The 24,817-nt window shown below is 45.2% G+C and overlaps 2 protein-coding genes across 5 annotated transcripts in view; one reads left to right on the top strand and one right to left on the bottom strand.

The window, feature by feature from the left end:
- fam107b (family with sequence similarity 107 member B) overlaps positions 1-5,640 on the top strand; it is a 37,775-nt gene extending 32,135 nt beyond the window's left edge. For all 4 annotated transcript variants that reach the window (XR_004614045.1, XR_004614044.1, XR_004614042.1 and 1 more), the window contains exon 6: positions 1,265-5,640. The gene's annotated coding sequence lies outside the window, so the exon portion shown is untranslated. The remainder of the gene's footprint in view (positions 1-1,264) is intronic.
- Positions 5,641-8,283: 2,643 nt separating this feature from the next.
- Positions 8,284-24,735, bottom strand: LOC117762688 (zinc finger homeobox protein 3-like). The gene is made up of 11 exons (XM_034587209.1): positions 24,398-24,735; positions 20,422-22,123; positions 19,803-20,341; positions 19,475-19,688; positions 18,725-18,829; positions 18,465-18,601; positions 18,162-18,272; positions 16,393-16,543; positions 11,520-16,261; positions 10,735-11,400; positions 8,284-10,598 (listed from the first exon to the last, which is right to left on the bottom strand). Exons 2-11 carry the CDS (start codon positions 22,085-22,087, stop codon positions 10,482-10,484), a joined length of 8,448 nt encoding a protein of 2,815 aa, XP_034443100.1. The 5' UTR covers positions 22,088-22,123; positions 24,398-24,735; the 3' UTR covers positions 8,284-10,481.
- Between the last annotated feature and the right edge of the window lie 82 nt (positions 24,736-24,817).

The raw sequence follows: 24,817 nt of genomic DNA on the forward strand, positions 1-24,817 counted from the left end.
ATCGGCCCTTGGGCTAAACGGATTGACCTGCTGTTTCCATGTTGTACCGTGTACTGTCAATAAAGATCTGTGTTCGTTGTGGCTCTCAATGAAGAGAGTGAATGAAGCACGAGAAGACAGGAAGAAAGGGGGAATGCAAGGGAGCGAAATGGGAGATGTGGAGAGGGTGAAAAAGCAAAGTGCAGCTCAGGTGCCCATGTTGCCTCGATCCTCACAAAATGTCCACACCTCTGTCTCGTTATCACATACGTGCACTCACATGTGCATCCTTGTGCACACTGTTATAAAACCATAATAACGTCTCCAGGAAAATTAATGGAAAGACAGATTAAAAACTAAGTGAGGAGAAACGGGCCACTGGTGTAGCTATTTGCAACTCATAAATCATTCTGACACACCCACGCGCTCGTAGACACATGCATAGACACAAACACCCACACACACACACAAATGCGCACATACTGTAATTAACCACAGGCTATTTACTCTCTCCTGCTGTAAATTAGACATGCAGACACAGTTATTACATTAGGGGGATCTGCCATGCAGAATACTAACAGGAGGAGGAGGGGGACATGCGTACACACAACAACTTGCCCATACAAACATAAACACACACACACATACACGTACACAAGAAAGAGGGTATGGAAGAATCATAGACTGACGGGAGTGAAAATGAAGCTGCAGCACAGAGAATAGGGGCCCCCAGCTCTTTGTTCCCTGCTGCATTTCATTATCTGAAACGCCAGCCATCACACACCACACACACTCGCGCACACACAGAACGCACCTCCCCCTTCCCTAAAGCTGTCTGCCTCCACTCCATGCACACAGCACAAAAAGAGAGGAAAATAGAGATACTGCGTCAGTGCCATTCACTGGCATCTGGACTCAGTCATGACAAGTATGTCTGCATGGTCATCCTGAGCTGATTAGCCGGTCCAGACGCTGCTCCGAAGCTAGCAGAAAGCACATGAATTCTATTTTAGGCTGAACAATAGGTGATGAGGACTTGATTAAAGCAGGTATTGATACTCTGTCTTAGGTGGCTTGTCTCCATTTAGTTCATCTGTAGTTTTTTTCTTTCTCCCGGCAGTCCACCTCCTGTTTGCGCGTGTGTCCTCTGGTTCCCCCTACCTCCCTCACCCCTCTCTGTCCCTCTGTTTTCCCACGGTGATCGATAGCTCATTACAATCATTGACTGCAGCTCATCAGCACCTGTTAAGGTCTGAAGAGAAAGAGAGAAGGTGTGTGTGCGTCTGAGAGAGTGTGTTGTCTGATGCAAGCCTGTGGATAAATATAAAAGATTGGTCTGGAATGAGTCACAGTTCAGGATTGAAATTTGAATGGTTATTTTCTAATTCACATTCATTGCTGCAGGTGTCTAGTTTGTCGCCGCTTTATGGTCCGTGGTCTTGGGGAACATCTTATTATGCAACTCACGTGGGTACCATGGATTGTTGCTATGGTGATTGCCAAAGGAGCCATAGTATTATAGGTGTTTATCCTAGACAGGAGCAAGGCTACTCGCCATCTATCAGGACACGCTTCAATTTACCACACAGTTTGGACCACACATCAAGATCAACACAGTCACAGAGGCACAAAGGGAAAAAAACAGTATACAACACTATCAGTTGTTCATGTGATTTTGTGGATAGACTGTTCAGTATTCATATTCCTGGAAGAAAGACCTTGTTCAAACACTCAGCAGTTGGTTTAATGCGTCACTGCAGGGTTTGTTTTTGGAGAGGACAGGCTCTGAGCGGCAAGAAGCAAACAGAAAAAAAAGAGAGAGACTCTGAGAGGATATTAAAAACTACAAACCATGGTTAAAGGCAAGAAAAAAATGTGCAAAAAAGACACATAATAAAAATAGTGGAACCTCAAGATTTCCTCCATGGATTCATTCACAGGATGTGGTCTCAGAAAAGAGAAAAATTGGCATAAAAGTGTGACGTTTGAAGGAAAAAGGATGTAGAGCGAATACAGAGGACTTAAAGGGAACAAGTCTCTCAGCCCATGCATAAATTACACACATCATTTACATATTCATTATGTTTTGTGTACTAATGAGAGTATTTGCTTAATGGCTCCACCACCACTGGCAGCTTTTGTTTGACTCGAGAGCTTTTACAGAGGAGAAGAGAAAGAAGAAAACGAGGGAGAAAGGGTCATCTCGGTGAAGAGGGTGAGGTTAATGGTACACATCGATTCTACTGATAATCGGATCAATGGTATTGCTGTATTGTGGATGTGAACAAGCACGTCCTGCGCGAGGCTCGTAGAGATGTGAAGTGAAGCGCACATGATGGGGGGTTGGTAAAAGTTAATTAAAACAATACAAGCTTTCTCCAAACTCAGGGCTCTCTTCATCTTTCTCTCCTTGTCTCGGTGGAATAAGTAACTGCTGCAGTAATTACCTACAGGGCAGTCACTCACAGCATTCCTTCAGGTGCCAGAAGAGTCAACTGTATGACAACAACCGGCAATGATTTGTGGTGTGCTTTTAAGAAATGAGAAGTTGCATATGCGTCAATTAAATTAACATTGTGTGTGTGTGTGTGTGTGTATATACACGCATACTGCATTTAATATAAACAAAGATGGTAAATGATTCAGAAAGTGGATGAATGAAGTGAGGGGAAGAGAGAAGCATGTAAATGTAAAGACAGGGGGAAGGGCAATGGAGGGATGAGCTACAAATGAGAGCGATGGTGGTGGCAGGTTGGCACAGTGCCATCCAGTCAGGACTTGAGCGGGGGCGGGCATGGGCATGGGCAAAGGGGCGAGGAGAATAAGAATGGAAGAGGAAGGGAAACAGACCTCCATACTGTTGTCATAGTGCCACCTTGGCACATGCACGATGGCGCGAAACAAACTGAAGAAAAATGAAGATATAGAAAATATCAAGAGGACAGCGAAGCATGGAAGTGAGCAAGATGCCAGCAGACAGAGGATGACTCAGATAGATGGACGAAGAGGAGCAGGGAAGAATTTTGAAGAGGGAAATGATGAATACTGGAAAACTGTAAGGTGAAACTCTGTGAGGAACTTTGATCGAACAAAGAAAAATGACGGCGGAAAATCCTACTGTCTTTCCATTTTCCGACTTTTCTTTCTCTCCATGCCAGTCACTGAGCCCAGCGGGCACTGAGCCAGCCTGCAGTCGTGGTGTACCCGAAGCGATAAAAGCGGTCAACGTAAAACTGTCTTAGTCGAAGACAAGGGGACTCACCTCTGAGGATTTGCCGCGAAACATCGTTTGTTTGCTTCGACAAAGCCAAGAAGAGGTGCCCAGGCAACGGTTGCCAGCGATTCTGTGATGGCATCTTTTCAGGGGCGGTAAGGGCACGAGGAGAGAGATGGCACGCTGCCAAGACAAAACAACACACACATTTGTAAACAGAGACCTCCATACGGTGAGCAGAACATTTTGCATGCCTTCGCCGTTTTTTTGGCGAGGGCATCCCCTCAAGGGAGACCAGAAACAGAGATGGCACCATGCCAAACGCAAACAAGGAGGCATTCGCAGGCGCCATCACAAGCTGTGTAAAAGCGTAGTAAATGTGGACACAAAATAGTTGCAGTTAGTTGGAACCAGAACCACAAATACAGCTGCGATGGGAGTCTGGAGAAAGAAAAACATTTCGTCGATGCCAACTCATGCCTGCTCAGTGCCAACTGCTGCACTCGAAGGATGCTGCTGCCCATTACAAAGAACCAAGACCAGGGATCGTACCATTCCGCTATGACGAGGAAGAGCATGTGGAGGAAGAGGATTAATGAGCAAACTGAATTAAGGATATAGAAGAATAAAAAAGGGAACCTTGTGCTTAACGATGAACAGTGGGAGTGTGTGGACAAGGATGATGAAGAGCCTCTTTCCTGCACATGCACACCTGGGATGTTCTTAAAGGGATATCCCCTCAGACTGCTGTGTGTGTGTTAAGGGAGGGATGTGTTGGCATCATCTCCAGGGTGTCAAGCTGTGTTTCTCTATTGCCAGTCAGGGAGGGTGCTGCAGTCGTCAGGGGCGGGCAACTGTCTGGGCATCTCATCTGCAGCTAATTAACAGCCACACACTAATTCTAACAGCCGATCATAATTAGCGATTTAATCGCTCGTCAACGCTTTCTCCCCCCTTAAATTGTGCCTCCTATTTGGACACGTGCGGATAAGCTAAGGAACGTCGGATTCCCCCTCCCCTCCTCCTCGTCCTTCTTTCCTTCATCCTTGGCTCCAGACTCCAGTGGGATCTTAATTAAGCTTGGGCTTCATTATGCAAATGGAGTACAATAAACGACAGCAGAGGTGGAGCTGGATCCAGACTGAAACCGAACGGTGGGAGGGGAGGCAAGTGGAAAATGAAGAGATGTGGAAGGTTACCGAAATGGTCTATGTTACCACGTTACAATAATTGTTTATTGTTGTAACATGCATGTCTTCAGTGTACCGCTACCACATGGGGTGTGAAAACCAACATTTCATGCTCCATCCCTACTACCACTGGAAAAACTTTTCTGAGATAGCACCGGATACACAGAATGTCGTCTCTCTCAAAGAAAATTCATAAGGGAATGGTGACAGGGAACCTTTTAATATCACCAGTTGGCCGTTGTCGTGGATACGAAGAAAGATGGTAGCGATAGGGAGAAAGAAAGGAGGTAGACAGAAACACTGACAATGGCAACAGCATGGCAGCTAATGTCATCTCAGTTTAATCATCGCATGGGATCATGGGGTTCATGAAAATTCATTTGCATATCATTAAAGTGAGAGAGGTTATTTGGTGCGGGCAGCCAAAATGGGATTGGATGAAGGAAGGAGGAAAAAAAGGCGAATGGAGGGGCTCGTTATTAAATGCAATGTTTTATAGTCCGCCAGCCGATTCATTTAATTTGGGCGTAATTAAAAAGTGTCAGACTCAATCAATCATTCCAACGGGGATACTATCAATGTTTCAGTCTGAAAAAAAGATTAATCAGTGGATATGCGGTCGGACATTGTCCAATAACAGTTTAAATGCTTTAGTGAGGTCGACCCATCCGCTCTTTTTTCTCATTTGTCTGAAGGAGTGTATCAAAACATCTATTGTGACCTATACATATGTGTCAAGACATGTCTGTCTCTGACAGGTGGTGATACCACCCTGTGTTAGTCAATAAGAGGATAGCTCACACTGTCTTTTTGACCTCAGCACTAAGCTGTCACTGGTGTGTATGTATGAGCGTGCATACGTGCATTTCTCATTTGCATAAGTGATGTAATTAGACCGCCCTTTCACATGCAGATCAGTTTGACAACATGGCAATCACTTTAACACACACATACAGCCATACACGCATAAACTCACACACACACGCTCACAACAACACACGCTTACTGCCGTGACCACCCCCATATCATGGGGAGTCTGTTGTCTGTGAGCAGAGAGTGTAAAGATTAACATAATCCAGCTAATAAGTGTGAGTAATATTCACACAGTGACGCGTGGCGTAGACACTGTCCTGCTGATGCGTATTTGTATCTCATTATAGATGTAAAGTACCGATGGGGGGCCGACGGGGACATGCCAGTATTGATGGGGGATGGTGAGGGGGTCACAAAAAAGTGAGGGCCTGAATGAAGAGAAAGCCAAAAATGACATAAAGCAGCGGTATAAATATAAAGTTATAGTCTGTAAAGTACAGATATGAAATAAAGACAGATAATACAGGTTATATCGAGAGCAGGATGCTGGATATTGTTCTAGGAAGTCTTTTATGTCTCCACAAAATCAGAAAGACAGTTTCACTGATTTTTCTGTCCATTTACAGGTCTAAACAGACAGAGAGTCAGATTTTGAAGTAGAATGTAGGAATTATAAATAGAGTGTATTTGCACTCGCAGGCTAGCTCTGCCTCATGATTGATTAGGATGGGGTGACGACCATTAAAAAGTCATTTAAAAGATGGATAGGGACCACATTTCCAAATAAAAACCACTTTATACCTGATGAAGTGCTGAACAAACTCTCCTTCAAAGACATTTACTGATTACTCTCTGTGTATGAGTGAGTGTAGTGTGGGGAGCATCCGTGCACTGTGTGTAGCTCTGCATCAGCTGTTAAGGATACCAGAGCAATCATCCGGACACAGCATGGCGATGCTTACGTTTTAAAAACTGTAGTTAGATACATTTTTTAGATTAAAAGAAGAAGAGACTTGGTTTTTATTTGGACGGAGGTGTAAACCATCTGCATAAACACAAGTAGGCCCAGACAGACGAGTCAACGCCACAAACAGGCCTACGCAACACACACAGTGATTGAAATGTATCTGATAGCACAGCGTCGCTTGGACTGAAGCCTTATCCGAAAGAAGCAGAGGTGTGTCTAAATGTGCGAATGTATTTCAGCTCTGTCTCTTTAACTCAGGGCTCCACCACAGCAGCATGCTTTGGGATTCATGCATAAACATGAGCTGGCCTTTCAGCTCTCTCCTCACATAACCAATCTAAATCTAAATGAGCCCCCACTACAGATACACCAGCAGGCAATGACATTACACCCCCCCACAGCTCCAGCCCAACCCCCTACTCTACCCCACTACCCCCAGCGACACATATACACCAGCAGGCAATAATTTCACGCCATCCCTCAAAGCCCCCCCACCACCTCCTCTCCACGTAGTCACTCATACCCCCTTTTGCCGCAACCCCACCAGCTGCACAGTACTCATTTGATTAAGAGGGGGAGGACAGGGAGAAGGAGAAATGGTGGGGGATCACTTTATCAGGATGACTTTCTAAGATGGCTATCATCAGCTACGAAGCCATCTCAAGCGCTTTTCTCTGTTTACTTTGCTATTTTCTTTACGAGTCCTTTTGTTTCAGTTTCACAGCAACGTTTCCTCTTGTCATATCTCCCTGTAATGGTTAGGTGAATGGTTCGCTGCTAAAGAAAACACAAACAAACAAGATAAAAGTTTTTTTCTTGAGGCCTTTGATGATCACACATTCCTGTGTTCACACAACTTTTTTTTATGTCTCTGGTCGATTTGCTCGTGAACCACTAGGAAGTCTAATACAAAAAAGAACAAAATAATAAAAACTGCTCAACCAACCTACGCTGTGGTCTTTGAAATGTTGCGTATGAATATCTGCATGTCCTAAATGTGCTGTAGTGTGCAATTTTCCTCCCCTCTCTCCCGGAGTCGTAAAACACATTATCATCAGCAGCAGCAGCAGGAGCAGCAGTGTAATTCATCCAAGGTCGTTAATATTCATCATATCATTTAGTCACAAAGGAAACTCATCTGGCTGAATGTCACAGATGTAATTAATGAAGTGACCCTAGAGGTCAAGGCTCCATTCACCAAACGCCTTACACGCACAGCCGTGTTACACACACACGGTTGCACATCAAAACCTTTCCATTCAGACCCACACTACCACCGCATATACGACCTGGAATATGAAACACGTTAATAACAGGCAGGCACGCTCACATACCACAACATTCACAAAATGGCTTCTCTCGGTTACACCAAAGGGATGACACAAAAACGTGCACCAAAGCAGACTTTATTTAGCTCAGTGGAGTTTGGGGAAGGAAGAGGAACACACACCAGTAAGGGAGAGCTGGGGGAAGGAGAGAATAGAGACGCACTAAACCACTGGAGCAGGACATAAGGACAGGTGCACATCACAGGTATCTTTTTGGTCATCACTATGGCAACAACATATCCAGAAAAAATGAAAAGAATACTTTTACCTACAGTAAGGATAACAGAGTCCCTTCACCATAGAGTACCCCAATATGTACATCTTACAGTCACTAAGATCAAGAGAATATGAGAGAAATGAAATTCAAAATAATCAGTATACAAAAAAACTGCCTTTGTGTTATTTGGAATGCACATTTCTGTACAGAAGAAAGCTCATTGGTATTGTCGTAAACATTGGTTAGTTTAAGAACAAAACATGACAGCATTTTCAGCCAGCCCACATCCTTTGGAAGGTTGGCTGTGATGTCAGTCTGAGTTCAGCAAAGCCGTTTTAGCTGGACAAATGGACAAGAGACATTGCAACACAGAATGACTGACACCATATTAGTGGAAGGTTTGGGGCTGAACTCCTTCAAATAGCTCTGCAGTATCTCCATTTGTATTGAGGAATTAATGCCCCAAGCAGGTTTCTCTGGAACTGTAAAGTTGAAAAACAAATATCCTGGATTTACCAAAGCCATTTTATCTTCTGGGTATGGGTAGTCAACAGGATACTGAAAGAAAACTTGATGGAATTGAGCCCCACATTTCCATTTATTTTCAACAGAGGAGCAGTTTATCAACAGCATCACAGGTATCATTACAGTTTGTAGTCATTAAAGCCTAGTGGTAAAGCGTTCAGAGCATGCATCTTCTACAGTATTGTTAAAAACTACAGTACATTAGCAGCAAACTGGACATCCTTAAGGGCTGAAGTTCAACACTATGGTAAAAAAAGAAAGAAAAATAAACTGCAACGTTTCTCAAGAGAAGTAAAACTCTTTAACCGCTATATTACAGACTGCCATGGCTCTAGTTTGGGGTTTTGGTTACAGTCTCCAGTGTGCTTATGAGAGGCAGAAAACAGTAGCTTAGATATAGGGACTCCTTCCTTCTTTAAAAACAGCAGTACATCGTCAAGTAAACAGTAGCGCTTATTTTTGTAGGTCATATGGTTAAAGTATTATCACGTCTTTGGATTTTTGTCTTAAAGCATTAATTATTGTTTAGCTATTATTGTTATATTATCATTATTACAGTTAGAATAAGGACTGGTTGCAAATGAACAGAGGAAGGAAGGTAGAGAGAAAAAGAGGAAAGCATGTAAGGGAGGGAGAAAGAGGGAAAATAAATTAAGTATACAAAAATAACATCAATAACATCCAAAGTTTTTTTCTCAGCTTTGCGCAGTAGCTCCCGATCAGCAAGTGGAAAAGGGAGCCATGTCTCAAACATCCAATGAAGTCTTGAGTCAACCATACAAAAGCTAAATACTGTACATTTACCCCTCACACTATTAAACACTTTAGTTTTAATAAGGTTTTTGTAACAATCTAATACTCAAAGGTGAAAAGCTCAGATCTTTGAAATTCAGAGATGTTTTTGTAGATATCCTTTAATACTTAGTCCAAGGTTAAACCATGCTTCTTCTGTTTTAGAAACAGAAAAATACAGTATTAAGATCTTATTTGAAGTGGAGCCATGTTGAGCTGTTGACCTGAGCATAGAAAGCTTTACATTAATCACATAACATTGGTAAGCCATTGGTATAATCAAATAGAACGGAAAGGCCATAAGACACCTCGCCTGAACATATCAAAGCTGTCATAATCTTTTCATAATCATGACACTATTATATTGGAGCAAGACAGTTTATCTCAATCCATACGATTTATATTAAGAAACTATTACTAAACACACACAATGTAAATTTGAGTTTGGTTAAAGTTTTCATATACAGCATAATGGTTGAGTGCTATAAAAATAGTTTGCCCCTTTCAGGACAAACTGGCCTTTACGTTCTGTGCTATTTGGGCTGTTATCCACTAAAGGAACATAGAAGGTGTACATGTACAACAGAAGACTCATCATTGGCTTGTGGAGGGTGAGGCTGCTTCCTAGCACGGTATCAGTCTATTAGTACTGCTCTCACCAGTGCCAGCTGCAGATCTCACCCATTCACTGTACAGACGTAAGCTCTGCTGTTTGTTATTGAAAACAAACATGTTGAAACTAAATCCACAGACATGTAAAATTTTGGTTACGAGCTTTGGAATCTGAGTCAGTCTTTACAAAAGCTCTATGCGAATACCTCCGTCTATTTCAAAGATATTATTCCTTTTTTTTCTCCTCCTTTTTCTTCTTCCACTGTTAACCGCTTTGTTTTTCTTCAAGTGTATCTTTTGGAGTTCTCTATTTACACTAAAATCTCTTTGACAATTTCTTTTCCAGTCTTGTACAGACTGGCACTACATGCTACACAGCTAGTCATCTAGCACAGTCTGGTGGAGGACCCACAGTGAGTCTGTCATGCAGACTGAGAGGTAGACTGCAGGTCTAGCTGGGCAGTGAGGTCACATACTTGGAGAATGCTCTTTGGCCTCTGTGGCATCTGGTTGGTTTTTTAACAAGGTGGTGTTTGGTTGTAGTAAGGTGTCGGACAGAATAGGGAGAGGAGCTCTTTTCAACAAGAAAGGACAGACCAGGGAAGAGTCTAAGAACAATATGAAAAGAGGAAAGCTGTGTTAGAGAGGACTTTGTTTGGGATCTCTCCTATTTTCAGTTGAGAGTTTCTCTTTGGGCCGCTGTGGCTCTGCATCTTTGGGGTGTTCAGGTTACTGGTTTGGCAGCAAAGTGGACATGGTATATGTTTGAAGGTCGACAGCCGGTGCAGGAGTGGTTTGGGGGGAAACGTAGTAGAGGGAAGCAAAGGGAGCTTGGTCTGCCTCTTTAAGCTCTGTCCCTCTCCCCTGCCCCTGCAGACAGCTCAGCCTGCTCCCTCTCTGCAGAGTCAGAGCTCAGGCTCCTGGCCCTTTTCTCCTTGGCTCTGGCATTCTGGAACCACACCTGTTAAAAAATAAAGAAATATTAGCCCTTGTGCCCTTAAAATCTTGAATAGCTTTTATTTGAACATTTACATTTAAACAGACCAAATAACATTTTAATAAGTATTAATTATAAGAATGTGTAATGTAACATTTACCTGCACCACGCGATGAGGTAGCCCCAGCTCCTGGCCCAGTGCCTCACACTCATGTCGGTTGGGTGTACGATGACTCCTGTAGAAGTCTCTGAGCTGCAGTACCTGGAAGTGACTCATCTGTGTCCTTTGGCGCTGTTGCTGATGGTGGTGGTGTTGCTGCAGAGTTTGTGTCTCACCCCAATCAGAGCTTGGACCCCCAGATCCCTCAGGACTAGGAGACTCTTGGTCAGCCATACTGGAACCCTCCTCACATGGATACTCTTCATCATCCTCATAGTCATCATCCTCCTCTGGGTTGTTCAGATCAGTGGTTAAAGACAAAGAGGTGACAGGTGGCCTCCCAGTTAACTCTTTGTTGCTTATGACATAAGCATGGTTTTGGATAGGGTTGGAGGTGATAGATGGGCCCGGTCTATCCATGACAGACAACACAGACATCCCCATCTGCCCACTGGATACATTACTCATTGATAAGTTGTAGCCTGCTCTTTCAGCCTCGGCCCAGTGACGTGACCTCATATGGGCATCCAGAGCACTCTTGACCTTGAACAGAGCCCTGCAAAATGGGCAGCGAAGGTGGTTCAAACCCAAGCTGAAACTGGATCCTGGCCCCATCGACCGGAACTGTCCTTTTCTCTCTCTGGCTCGTGTATTCTGAAACCAGACCTGTGAAGTAAAAACCCATGTGTTTTAAAAACTGAGACACAGAGCGGCATTATGTCGTTTTCTCTTATTTATCTCTCTCTTAAATAATTCCCATTATTAAAACACAACAAATATATTACCTGAACCACACGTCTTGATAGGCCCACATCTCGTGCAATGCTTTCCAGTACTCCTCTGGTGGGATTAGAGTCCAAGCTGTAACGCTGATACAACACTTCAAGCTGCTCTGGGGTGATGGTGGTTCTCTGACGCTTATCCCTTCTGTGCTCTTCCTCAACTTCTCTACCACTCCTCTGGCTTTCATAACTGGTTTCTGATATAAGCTTTGTATTCTGCTTCATAGGTGTCAGGGAACCTTGAGATAGACCCGTGAGGGTGTTACTTGAATGATCAGAGATTGTGTTTTGAATTTGTATACTGTTTAAATGTGAAATCATCGAATGTGTGGGATTAGGATGAATCTGGGACAAAGCACCTGAAAGCATTTGGCTGGCCATCAGGGTGTGGTTGGGGTGAAGCATCATGTAAGGCATGGTTCGGTCTGTGAAGCCAGAATGCAGGAGTTGGACCTGGGACTGAGCTGCCAGGAGGTGCCTGGTCTGATGCTCCTGCCACAGCTGGAATGTTGGCAAGGACATTGGGCAGACACTGCATGGGAATTGAGCCTGGGTCTGGAGAAGCAGCTGATTTTGTGACTGGGTTTCACTGGGTAGGCTTGAGGTGGAATCAGGCAGCCCAGTGTGGCTTTTTTCAGACTCTGAAGCAGAAGGGAGGCTGGGTGATGGATCAGCAGGCTTTTCACAAGCTTGATCTGAAGGAGAACTTTGGGTATGCGCCTGGCTGCAATGAGATATAGACGGGATGGTGGGTACGGTCTTTTGTGAAGAGGAGGAAGAACAAGGCTGAGATCTTTCTGGAGTACTTTCTGGCTGAAGCTTAGGTTCGAGTTTTGAAGAGGAGCCCGTTTTCTTGACTGTAACCTTTTCCTTCTGATGGAAGTCAGCATCTGAAATTTCATTTTGAGTTTGAACCAGAGCTGGGCACTTATCAGCATGAGAAGAGATGGTTTTATCCTCTTGTTTCCTGGTTACAAGTGTCGGTTCTCCATTAAATGTTTGCTGTTCACTTTCTGTGTCTTGAGTGTAAGAATCAAGGACAGGTGAGTCAGGTTGGGTATAGTACTCATAAGTCAGATCCATGGAGTTTTCACAGTCACCTTGTCCTTCATCGCCACAGCTGTTATCCTCATTATCTTCATCGTTCTTGAAGCAGCCATTTCTCTGTCTGTGAATGTTGTCAGGCTGTTTCTTTCCCTCTAATCCATCATCAGTCCCCTGTCCCCCATCTTGGTTTTTGCGGGCTCTCTGTCTTGCATTTTGAAACCATACAACAATGACTCTGTTAGGGAGAGACAACAGAGCAGACATTCTGTCATATTCTTCCTCTCTGGGGTAGGGAGTGGCCTCAAACACCCCCTGTAGGGTCTCCAGCTGTTGCTCCGTGAAGCGGGTTCGGGAAGAGCGCCGACCCCTATGGGGCTCTCCTCTCTGGATATCTGTTATCTGGGGCTGTGGAGAGATGGCTGGGGGGGCTGGGGATAGTGAACATGGTTCAAGTGTCAGAGTTTGGTTTTGTGCTACTTCCTCTTTGCCCTCCTCCAGGGATGTGGTTGGAGGGTTATTAAAATTATAAGGAGAATCCTTGTCTCGCTGGCGCTCTTTAAATAGGGTGTTGCGGAACCAGTGTTTGATGACTTTGTGAGGCAGTCCAGACAGAGAAGACATTTTGTTGATCTCGTCATCACTGGGGAGGCTGTAAATATCAAAGTGTCTCCTCAGAACAGTCAGTTGCTCCTCTGAGATTCGTGTTCGGGTTCTCTTACCCTGCTGCTGTTCAAGCATTGATGGGCTGACTTGAGGTTGCTGTCCTGTTTGGATGGGACTGAGTTGGGATGGTTGACCCAGCAATGCAGGGTTGAGTTGTGGAGTCGGACTAAGCTGTGGCTGTTGCCCTAGCATTGCTGAATTGAGTTGAGATTGGTAGAGTTTTGCCAACTCAGGGTTCATACTTAAGTCTAACCAAGGTTGGGTCTGGAGAGCCACAGACTGCATCATAACTGGAGAGAGGAGAGGTAGTTCCATGGGGAAAGGAATGGGTGGTAGGGAAAGCTTAGGTAAAGGCAGTTGGGGTATAGGAAGCTGGGGCAAGGGCAGAGAGAGCATAGGTATTTTAGGTATGGATTTAGCTGGGGACGTGGTTTGAGAAGTAGCTGAAGCAGATGTACCTGGGATGGGAATCTCAGGTTGTGGAAATTCTTGAGGTTGCAATGGTGATGGAGGAGAAGAAACTGAAGGGGCAGTTGGTGGTGGGTCTGTAGTTGCAGCAGATGTTTTAGTAACGAGATCTGAAACTGAGGATACAGGTGAGGGTGAAATGGTTTTCACTTGAGATTTAATTGGCTCTTGTGGTGTTTCTGATTCCGAAGATGTTGCTGTGGTTGACACTGAAGCGTGGGGGCAAGTAGTTGAATTCTCCATAGATTTAGGCTGTGTGAGAGGGTACATCTGGTCATATTGCAGCCTGTATTTTCTGGAAAACCTCTCAAGTACAGCAGTGGGAAACATCATCCTGTGAATGTATTCCTGGTGGCTTTTTAAAATCAAGGCATCTGAAAATAACTTGCCACAGTCTTTGCACTTTTCTCCTCCTCCACAGCATCTTTTCTCTTCATTTGCTGCTTTTTCACCTTTGTTTAGAGCTTTCTCTGGCCATAAGCTGCTATCTCTGTCTCCATTGCCATTAACTACTTTGTTATCCTTATTGCAAACCACTACCTGTCCATCCTCTGTTTCATTTAACTCCTCTCTTTTGACCTCTAAGCACACGACCATCTTATTGAGATCAGAGCACTGTTGTTCATACGGTATCATTTGAGTTGCAATCTGCTGCTGGTGTCTGTGTCTACTTTGTGTATATTGCATTGCCAATTCATAGCCATAACTCTGTAGTAGGGCTCTAAGAGGCTCCCCATTTGCAGCAGCATAGGGCACTCTGGGAGGCGGACACTGCAATTTAAGTAGATTAAATGAGGGAGAATGGGTTTCCTCCTTTTGACTCTCATTTTTAACCGTAGTAACATGCATTTCTTCTTTTTCTTCCTCAAGACAAGTATTGCTGTTTTCTCTTTCAGCGTGGTTGATGGAGGATCCTCTGCGGACTGCTTCAATCTTGGTCTGAAACTGCACATGATCCTTAAGTTGGCTTACAGCTTGGTTTGAGCTTTGTTTCTGGTTTTGTTTCTCATCAGTTTCAGGTGGGAACTCAGTTTTAGCTTCTACCTTAACTTGTTCTTTTTGGATGGAGTTGGCCAATAGTAACTGACCAAGGTCTAGGCTCATGTCTAGTTTCATGTCTCCTGATAAGTAAAACGGTAGGAGAAGTTGTTGCTGCAGAGACAGAAAGTTGTCTGGAGTCAGGGGGAAGTGTTGTTTAAGGAGATTCTCTATCCCTAAGGGGAGGTGCTGCAATGCCTGGGACTGGAGCATAGCTGTGTGTTGTTGTAACTGAGCTTGGGCCTGTGCCTGAGCCTGGGCTAACTGCTGCTGCTGTATTAGCATTAGCTGATTTCGAGATGCTATAAGCTCTGCCACTTTCTTTTTAGCTTGATGGCTATTTTGGTTAGAGAGGGTTGGCTGGACCTCTGTTGCTCGGCCAGGATCTAATAGTGAAGAGGCTGAGGAGCTTGTTCCGTCTAGCCTCTTGGGGAAAGGCAAACTCTTGGATATTTCCTCTCTGGTGGCACCAGGCTGAGTAGCAGTGGTGGGGACTGTCAATGGAACAGCTACATTAGATGCTGGGGTCTGTGGAGCTGTGTTCTTGGCAGCACGAGCTCTAGTCTGATGAAGGACAGAGCGAAGATGTATGTCCAGCGTGGAGCTCTGGCTGTAGCCTACTCCACAAAGTCTGCAGCGATAGGGTCGAGAGTCTGGGCCGCGGGGAGCCTCAGGGGCCGCAACACCTGTGCCAGAGTCCTGTAGGGCCCGTCTGGCCCTGTGAAGATGGGACACAGAGTTAAAATGGACCAGAAGAATGGTTTTCTGAGTAAATGACTCTGAACAGACGGTGCATTTATAGGGCCTGGATGGATCCAGATAGCGGTCCAATGTGGGGTTAGAGAACTTTCTGACAAGAGAGTTGGAACCATGTTCTGATATCATCTCCTCATGTGACACTTTCTCTGGCTCAATTAAATCCTCCTCAACTTTATCATCTTCACCAACTGTATCCTTCTCTTTAATTGTAACTTCTTCTTCTTGTTCCTCTTTTCCCTCGATGCCCATTGCTTCTTCTTCCTCTATCTCTTCATCCTCACCTTCTCCTGCCTCTTGACCCACTCGTGGTGATAAACTAAACTCTTGCTGAACAGAACTCGTATTATGCTCCATGTATTGAGTAGTATGAGGTGGTAAGACTGTACTCTGCCCCTGTGTGTTGTCCAGCTGTGAATGTGTGTTTTGCATGTGTCTCTGCAAGGCCTCCTGACTGCGGCATTGTCTAGAACAGAGGGGGCACTCTGTCGCCGCCCTCATGGCATGGTACTGCCAGTGCATTTGGAGCTTCTCCTGAGTGGGGAACGCCAGGCTGCACCTGCTGCAACGGAACCGGTAACCATGGCGATCAGAGAGAGAAGGGGGATCGCTAGGTGGGGAGATGGGTGAGGAGGGGGGGATCTGAGTCGGGGACTGAGGAGCCAGTCTGCCATTGGAAGGGTGAGTGGTGTTTTCTTCAAGGGGTGGGGTAAGTAGAGCTGTGACATCTTTGGGTGCGGCTACATCTCCCTCAGTGTTTGCCACTGAAATGCCTGAAAAATGCACAGTTATAGTGATTATGAATTTACAGTTATTTTTCTATAACATTAGGCCAACAAGACCATCTTTCTTTAATTTTAATATTAATAACTAAGTTGTGGTCAGTTTTATCATGCATACCAACCTTGGTTTTTCTGTGAATCAACAGAGGCAATTGAATCAGTGGAATTAGAACAATTAGCATTGTTATTCTTGGCGGTTTTATTTTCTGGAGTCTCATCTGTGCACACGTCTGTTGGTAGTTCCATCTGCAGTTGTTCCACGGGTGGTTTGACCTGGAAGAAAGAAAATGTATTTGTTCGTCAATTTTTGTTTCTCTCTTTTTTTCTTTCCTTTCTTATTTTCATTTCATAATAGTTACACTCAGTGTTGTTTTACCCATTCTGAATAAAAGAGAAATGGGATTACCATATTTTCTTAATCCAACATTATGAATAAAACATGTATAATTGTATGGCATAATAGCAAGCAAATATCAAGATGTATAAACATGGAGTGCCTGCAATCCCTTTCCTAATATCATAAAACATTAACGTGTGAATCTGGGTTATTAGATTTTGCAGTTGCCTGCAAAGCCGTATGGGCAGCTAGGCACATCAATTTGGTAATAAGTGTATATGGTTAGAGATATGTGGGTTTGCCCTTCAGCTCCTACGACACCCTTCAACATGCCCCAAGGGTTTAATAAAACTTTACTGAGGTGAATAATGAATTTATTTAAAATCATTCTTCATATAGGAAACCTCAATCTCCACAGCTTCAAGCACTGAGAGCAAATACTTTATCTACTGTATGTGAACAGCTAGCTACCCTAAGGAAAGGACAGACAACTAAGGATGAGATTTACATGACAAGAGTTTTTTCTGCATACCAGCTTCATAAGAGAGAAAGAGAGGAACACACACACACACACACACACACACACACACACACACACACACACACACACACACACACACACACACACACACACACACACACACACACACACACACACACACACACACAGAACTGAAGGTCAGGCTTAATCTAGAGAGCGTAATTGGAAAGCAAGGTACATAATGGCCATCATCACCTCAGTCTGAATTAATGAACCTCAATTACTATCAGAGAGAGTGAGGGAGGGGTAAGAGGGGAAGGAGGGAGGATGATGGTTTTGGGGGGGTAAGGGGAGTAGAATATGAAAAAGAGAGAGAGTGCAGGAAGAGGAGGGAGGAAGTATGGGGCAATGAACAAAAAAAACTGCCTTGGAGAGAGAGTGCGGGTAAGGGAGGGGTAACTCATAAGAAATTGAGAGAGAGCTTGGGAGAGACAGAAAGGGAGGGGCAGGGACAGAGATTGCAGAATAGGAATGATAGGAGTCGCTGGAGGGGGAGGGAGGGACAGCAGAGGGGAGAAAGGGTGAAAAGCAGTCAGTGAAGTGGAGGCGAAGAGAGCAAGAGACAAAGGCCACTTAGCATACGGGCCAGGGAGATGGAGGATGGTGATGTGGATAGATGACCAGTCTTTGTTAGTTGGAGAGACACAGTAAAAAGCATGGGGGCCCCTTTTTAGCTTGACTGCACTTCTGGTAATAGAGGGCTACTTAAACATGCATTATAGAAAGACTGGCTTTTCCCTCACACTCTCAGTCAAACCCTCTCTCTTCCACTCTAAAAGACGCGCATACACATACACACAGAATGCACGGCTGCATCAAAGATGATAGCGAGGAGCTACTTAAACATGCATTAAAAAAAAGCGCTGCCTCTCTCTCTGGTGCCTTCTTAATGGAATTGTCTCCCTACATTTCACTCTCCCCCATCCCCCATCGCTTTGCCTTCTTTTCTTTTTTTTTTTTGCTTCCCGATCAACGCAAATACAACAAATACACACTTGCATACTTGTACTTACTGTGCTGATGAGCTTGTCCACACAGTCTTGTGCCACACTGTGCAGATGTGTGAGATGCTGTCGAAGGTGTGTGTATGGGACTTTAACCTGGCACAGAGGGCACTGGACAGTCTGAGTGTAGAGAGAAAAAAATGCTTCAATTAGAAAGCAACAAGCGAGCATAGGTGTGCGTGGGTTTTTCAGATAACACGAGCAATTGCCAAGTCTTCCAGTCCCCGCATCCGTTCATTCATCGTGGCCATTTTTACAGTTTATGTGCACATGGGAATATTTAAATTATTCAAACGTGTGTCATCAGCTCACCTGCTGGTTCTCATTTTGCTGGTGTATTCTGGGGCGTTTGGTTTCAATGGAGCTTTCCATCTCCCCGTATCCAGAGGATGGACGCTTGACGGAGCTCAATGACTCCCTCTTTTCTCTTTCCTCCCCCCTAGTTTCTTCTTCAAGTAAATATTTAAATTGACATGAAAATAGAGTTGTATTTAGAATATGTTATGACAATATCATTTGAGTTATATGTTGCACAGTGTGTTGACTTATTTTGCATCTAGAAGCAGCCATACCTGTCTCCTCGGAAATCTGCTTCACCCCCAAGTTACATGTGTCTTTGGTTGTTTCCAAAAGACCACTGGTCTCGCTGGAAGTTTCCATATCATCACTGAGTTCTCCTGGAAGGGGACAAGACAAATACTTAACGTTATGCAAATACAGTGCTTCGTACAACGTCTTCTCAAAAACTATCAGGCTTATTGTAGTTTATATTATTCTCCAGATAGCATCCTTTAAAAAGACCAGTGTCTTTTGACCACACCTCATTTTTCCTTGCCTCCTTCAGTATTTATCAAGTATTGATTCCCCATTAGATTCTCCTCAGAGGTGGAGTATAGGTAATATGGACCTACAAGACATCAGTTCGCCTCAATAAGTCTTAATCCACACAGAGGCAAATCACAGGATAGAATTAATTTACAACTTAAGTGTTGAACTACTCATTGTAGATGTTGGGAGTCTGTTGTCCACTTACTCCAGACAATGTAAATTCAGTGTTTTACTTTGCACAGACTGGTGACTGGCCTCGACATCCCCCATTCTTGTTCACAGGATTTGTATTGGTTCATTGATTAGCAGGTGCTAGTTAGCTGTTGTCAGGGGTGATTGGGGATATAACAAGGATGTGTATTGACTAATCAATTTACTCAATCAATATCTCAGCAGCAGCCATTACTCATTTTCTCACTCTTTTCATCTCAACCCCCTGACAGCTGCTCTTATGTCAGCGAGCAGCCACACACCCACACAGTTCGTATTCTCACCTGTGACGCCATCAGGACTCTTCCTGATGGTAAAAATGGCTGCCAGCTCCTCTCCACCCATTGGCTGCAGTTGTAGAAGCTCTTCCCTCTGCTGATGGGTTGGGGTTTGACTGTGTTTCAGTACTTGGAGTTTAGAGGAGGAGGAGTGGTTGCATAGGAGACAATGGAACAGCCACGAACCTCCATCAACCTCACCATCATACTGCTGCAGGAACTAAAGACAGAGAATGCGTGATATTATTATGGTTGGAAAACATGACTCACATCTGCTATGATTAACATAAATGGTTCAAATAGGTCCTAAGGTTATTTTTGAAAATGTACTGACTCTGTAAACTCGGAAGCCGGCCTCATGGTGTGAACCCAGGGAATGTCCTCGTAGCTTCTCAAAACTGCTGGTCACATAGTCACACAGGTTGCACCTCACCTGGACAGGGTTTCCCTTAGCAATAAGGGCAACCCCCTCCTGACCCCTGTCTCCTCCCTCCTGGATGTGAGCAGTAAGCTGGTAACGGGAGCGGTGTCGGTCAGTCTGGCAGTGTAAGGAGAAGTTAGCCCTCAGTGGGGTGGTGTAGCCGCACAATCTGCAGTGGCAGCCACCAGCAACCAGGGAGCACCACTCAGACTGGGGTAAGGAGCGAGGGGCATTCACGTGCTGCTCCACAATCTCTAAGCTGTCAGATGAAAAGCAGGAGCAGACAAGGCATTGGAACATGCCTTGAGAGAGCGGTCCAGTGGGGGACAGAGATGGGTCTGGAGGGGGTGAGGGAGAGGGGGAGGGAGAGGGAGTCAGTGTAGACCCAAGGGTGACTGGCGGTTCCGCGACTTGCTGACTGGTGAGTCGCATGTTCAAGGAGAGCTCGGCACCTAAAAACAGAGAGAGAAACCCTTTAAGAATTAAAGACTTTCAACTTGGATGAGAGGAGGAGGAGTGAAGTGTTACTCACCTGTGTTTTGTAGGTGTTTAAGCTGTGGAGTGAGGCTCCTGCAGTGAGATAGATAGTAGCCTCTCTGGAGCCGTAGCATGTTATGTGTGTGTTTCTCGCTGGTGGTGTGTATGCGCAGGTTTCGGGCAATGCTGGTCTCATAGTCGCACACATCACACCGCCACCGTTTTCCATGAGAGTGAGAGTGTGCAGGTGGTGTGAGCTTGGCGGGCTGGGTTGTAGGCGTGGGAATAGAGAGTGGGAGCTTGTATGCCGGCTCATCCACTGTGTGACCATTGGAGGAGCTGCTGTTGTTGGTAATGTGAGAAGTGTGCACGTGACCATTAGAGTGTCCCCCATTTTGAACGTTATTAAGGTGTTTATCCGACTGCATGTGTATGCTGAGGTTGCCTTTCGATGAGGTAGCATAGTCACAGACCTCACAGCGGTACGGCTTGTAGCCGCAGGCATAGGTTTCACCACGGGCCAAGCGAGGATGGGGTTTCCCCGAATTGCAATAACTGCACGCACCTTGTGTTGCACCACCACACACACACTTTCCTCCGGATGCACCACACACACATTGGCCCCCTGTCTCTGGGTGTTTCTCTTTCATGTGGACTTGCAGTGTATGCTGGGACTTGTAGTGCCAGTTACATTTGGGGCATTTCAGGGTCTTGCAGGAGTTGCGTGAGTGCATTATGGTCATGTGACTAGTCAGGGAACTCGAAGAGAGGTCTTGGTTGAGGTTTTTAAGGACAGCTTCTTTCTGTTCTCCTTCTTTGTCTCTCTCGTCGTCCCCTTCTGTGTCTAGCTGGTTTTCATTTGGTTCTGGAGCTTTGGCACCATCTCCATTGGTAATGGAAGAGTGAGAAACCCCTGCCGACCCATCATCCTCAGCAGGTGTGCTGGCAGGCTCTGTACCTGCCAGTGGAAAAGCCAGAGCAGACTGCTGGGATTTAAAGCTCTGAGGAAACCCAGAAATCCAGCCCTGATCTCCCTTAATGTCTTTTACCTCTGTCTCGCTCAGCAGGGCAGAAGAGGAGGATGGACCAGTGAAGTGCTTTGGAGAGGTGGCAAGACAAGGGGAGGGCTTTGGAAATGGGGAAGATGTGGGGGAGGGCTTTGGAGAGGCGGCTATTTTGCTGTCGAGTGTGCCACTGGCCTTTGCAGTGCTGGAAGAAGAGCTGTGCTGGCTCTGTTGAGGTAATAAAGAACATTTGGATTTGGTTTGGCTTTGGTTTGAGATGGCCTCCTCCTCTTCCTTCTCCTCTTCTCCGCCTCTGCTGCAAAGGGCTGCTGAGAGGCCCCCTGTAACTGACGCCTCTCCCCCACGTACATGCACCTCCCCTTCTTCCTTCTTTTGCCCTGACAAATCTCCCTCCCCGAAGTCTTCCCTCATCCCCTGCTTTTGACATGCTTTATTCTCCTGTGTGTGTCGGCCTCCGTCTTTCCGATCACCTCCCTGGGTCTCTTCTCTAGCCTGGGACCCCTCTGCGCCCTCCTCCTGCTGAGGCAGGGTCAGGGGCTCTTTGGCAGGGGCCATGGCTGAGGTATAAGAGGATGACCCCTGCTCCGGAATGACCGCTTGGGTCAGGAGAGGAAGAGATAAAGCCTGGGGACTGAGGTCAGCATCTCTCTCCTCTCCTCCCCCTCCATCCCCTCCTCCTCCCTCACCGCTGTCCATACCAGAGGCTACAGCTGCCGCACATTGCTACCCCACCTGAGAGCAAAAAGAAGACAACAGGATAGACAGGGACAGAGGAAAGGGGAAGGGAAAAAAGAGAAGAATTGAAATACATGAGTCATGTAAATAATATTGCATAACAGTGGAAGCCATTGATTAGAGTCCCTGGATAGCATCTGTTCAATACAGCCTTCACAGAGCGCAATACTGGTTACTCAGGGGTTAGCGTTAGCCCTTAATGGGAAAATCAATAGCATGAACACTAAACTAGGTAGAGGAATGCGGGTAAAGGCTACGCAGGAGGTCTATAATATTCCTCAGGGGATAGGATTAAATAAAGAACTGAATGATTCTGAGCTAAAGGGCTTCCACTAAATTGCCACACTTAGATAAAAGCGGATAAAACCAGTGTTTTTTAAAGCCCATGTATCCGTCTCTTCATCTTTTGCTTCACATTAGGTATTATGTGAGGCACAAAGCATTTTATGACACATAGTGCAAACACAATAAAAGCACCTGTATAATTTAATTTAGTCCAAGGTACAACAAACAATTGTGATGCTTCTACAATTTTTATTTAGATTTCAGAGGTGTTGCTTGAAATTTGAGGTAATGTTACAGACAATAGTGTGTGATGTTGTAGAGCAGTGTGTTATATCTTGACTTGTCCCCATTATTTGTAATATATAATATTGTGTGAGTCCCCTGAGTCTCATTGCTTGCACAGCACAAACACACCCATATACATACACATCAATGAAATAATGTGTATTGTGTTTTAAATATAAATCTTAAAAATATGCACATGTTCACGCTGCACTCCCTCTGCTTTTGAAATCACGAGCTGGCATTTTCTCATAAAGAAATGATTATTTGCAGATAAGAGATAAACAATCGAGTATGTCGTGAAAAAAAAATGCATCACTACAGAAGTTTCCTAAAAAAATGAATGTGGCCTTCCCTCGTGTGAGTGACGGATTGATGCCAGATGAGACAGATACATCTCTCTTACTCTGTGTGCCACAATCTCATTACTGACCTTTTTTAATCAAGGAGAGACCTTAATGTACCCTTTCACCTTCTCCTTCAACCAACCCCCTCCTCCTTCAACACCCTCTCCCTCGGAGCCTACCCCCCTCCTCGCTCCCCTCTCTGCAGCTTAAAGATATATGGCTCATATCGGCACTCTGATAGTGCTTTAATGTACTGTGTTTATGTCACAGGCCACAGACCCTTGCCCACTGCAGCTGTCCACTGTCCTGCCGGAGAGCGCTGAGGGGCTGAGCCTGGCTGCCAGCAGCTGAGAACACTCTCTAATCTGATAAAGATTTTCATTTACACTGCAATCAATAACCTGGGTCTATCGGCAATGTAACTATTTATACAAGCATTCCTGGCTCTCCATCGATCACAAGTGCGGGAAACCATCATTTAACAAGGCGTGTGTGTATATCTAATGTATGTGTGTCATAATGTGTACACATCCTGTTGTGCACTGCAGACTGATTCTGATCATGTCAATCAAACACACATACACATACAGAGCACCTGTAATCTAGCAGGCATATTGATAGTGTTTGGAAAATGTTGAATGCACAAATCACATGTTGTTATGGAGGTGTGCATGGTACCGATGTAGCAACATGAAATCAGGTGGAAAGATCTAACAAAAAGTGTGTGTGGTATGTGTGTGTCTGTTTGTTAAGAGGCGAGAAGGGAGAGAGACAGGGGTGTGTGAAGGGAAGAGAGAAAGAGACAGAGAGAAGAGTTGTGTGGCTATACTTTAGGATAATACATTTTGTTTGTGATCGTATAGGAGGACAAACACACTTGGACGTGGACAAACGCTGCTTTTTTTAACGCAACTGTTTTGCGTGAGGACCCAGTGGACCGCACACAGACTGCTCTCCAGAGTCAAGGTAATAGCACTGAGCTGTGGTCGTTCCGTTCTTTGCACTATCCGAGGCTGTTTGACTGAACGGCGACTTGGATAGTTCACTCCCTAGCCTCGGTCTGTGTTGTCAAGCTCGCTGACCAACATCCAGCCTCCAGACTATAGCCCGGCCTTTGTTTACAGTGGACCGCACCGCACTACTCTGCGCGTTCCGCAAAAACCAAAGAGTGATCGCGTTCAGTTTCCAGTAACAGGTGACTCAATGCACAAACACAGCAACAAAAGACGGTAGATCTGCACGAAAAAGACCAGGCAGCGCTGACCGTACACCCTCCTCCTCCCTGCCACCGCCGCCGGATCGCTTCCTCCCGGCTCCCCCTGTTTCTTTAAATATCGTAAACAAACGGCACACTTACATTTCTGCAGCGGCTCCGGCACAAAGCTCCGTATGCTGAATGTAAAGTAGTCCACAAAACAGTCGTATAGAGGGACCACTCATTCCTTATGAGTGATCCTCTGCGTGTTTTACGGAGCCAGGAGGAGAGGAGAGGGGAAAAAAAGGAGGAGAGAGAGAGGGAGCAGCGGGGTCCAAGTTGTTACCAAACAACAGTGTAATTAAAGCTACATATAGGCTGTAGTAAACAGACGATGGGGGGACGGAGGGGTTTGTGCGAGCTCCAGAGGTAGAATGAGTTCTGATCACTGTGGGGGGAAAAACACTTGGCTCTTTATTCCTGCTAATTAGTTTCCTTCAAAAAATGGCTGAGATTACGCCTAGTGCGCATGTGCGTAATTGCGCAGACACCGCTAATTAGCCCGTTTGGATCAATAGGATT

The sequence above is a fragment of the Hippoglossus hippoglossus genome, chromosome 6 (assembly GCF_009819705.1).
Source record: "Hippoglossus hippoglossus isolate fHipHip1 chromosome 6, fHipHip1.pri, whole genome shotgun sequence".
Classification (NCBI taxonomy): Eukaryota; Metazoa; Chordata; class Actinopteri; order Pleuronectiformes; family Pleuronectidae; genus Hippoglossus; species Hippoglossus hippoglossus.

Bases quoted from the DNA above. Each gene is read 5' to 3' on its own strand.
- LOC117762688 (XM_034587209.1), bottom strand. From the start codon at position 22,087: ATGGACAGCGGTGAGGGAGGAGGAGGGGATGGAGGGGGAGGAGAGGAG. The intron at 11,401-11,519 runs GTAATATATTTG...TTTACTTCACAG, and splicing joins TATCAAGACGTGTGGTTCAG to GTCTGGTTTCAGAATACACG. The intron at 10,599-10,734 runs GTAAATGTTACA...ATTTTTTAACAG, and splicing joins TACCTCATCGCGTGGTGCAG to GTGTGGTTCCAGAATGCCAG.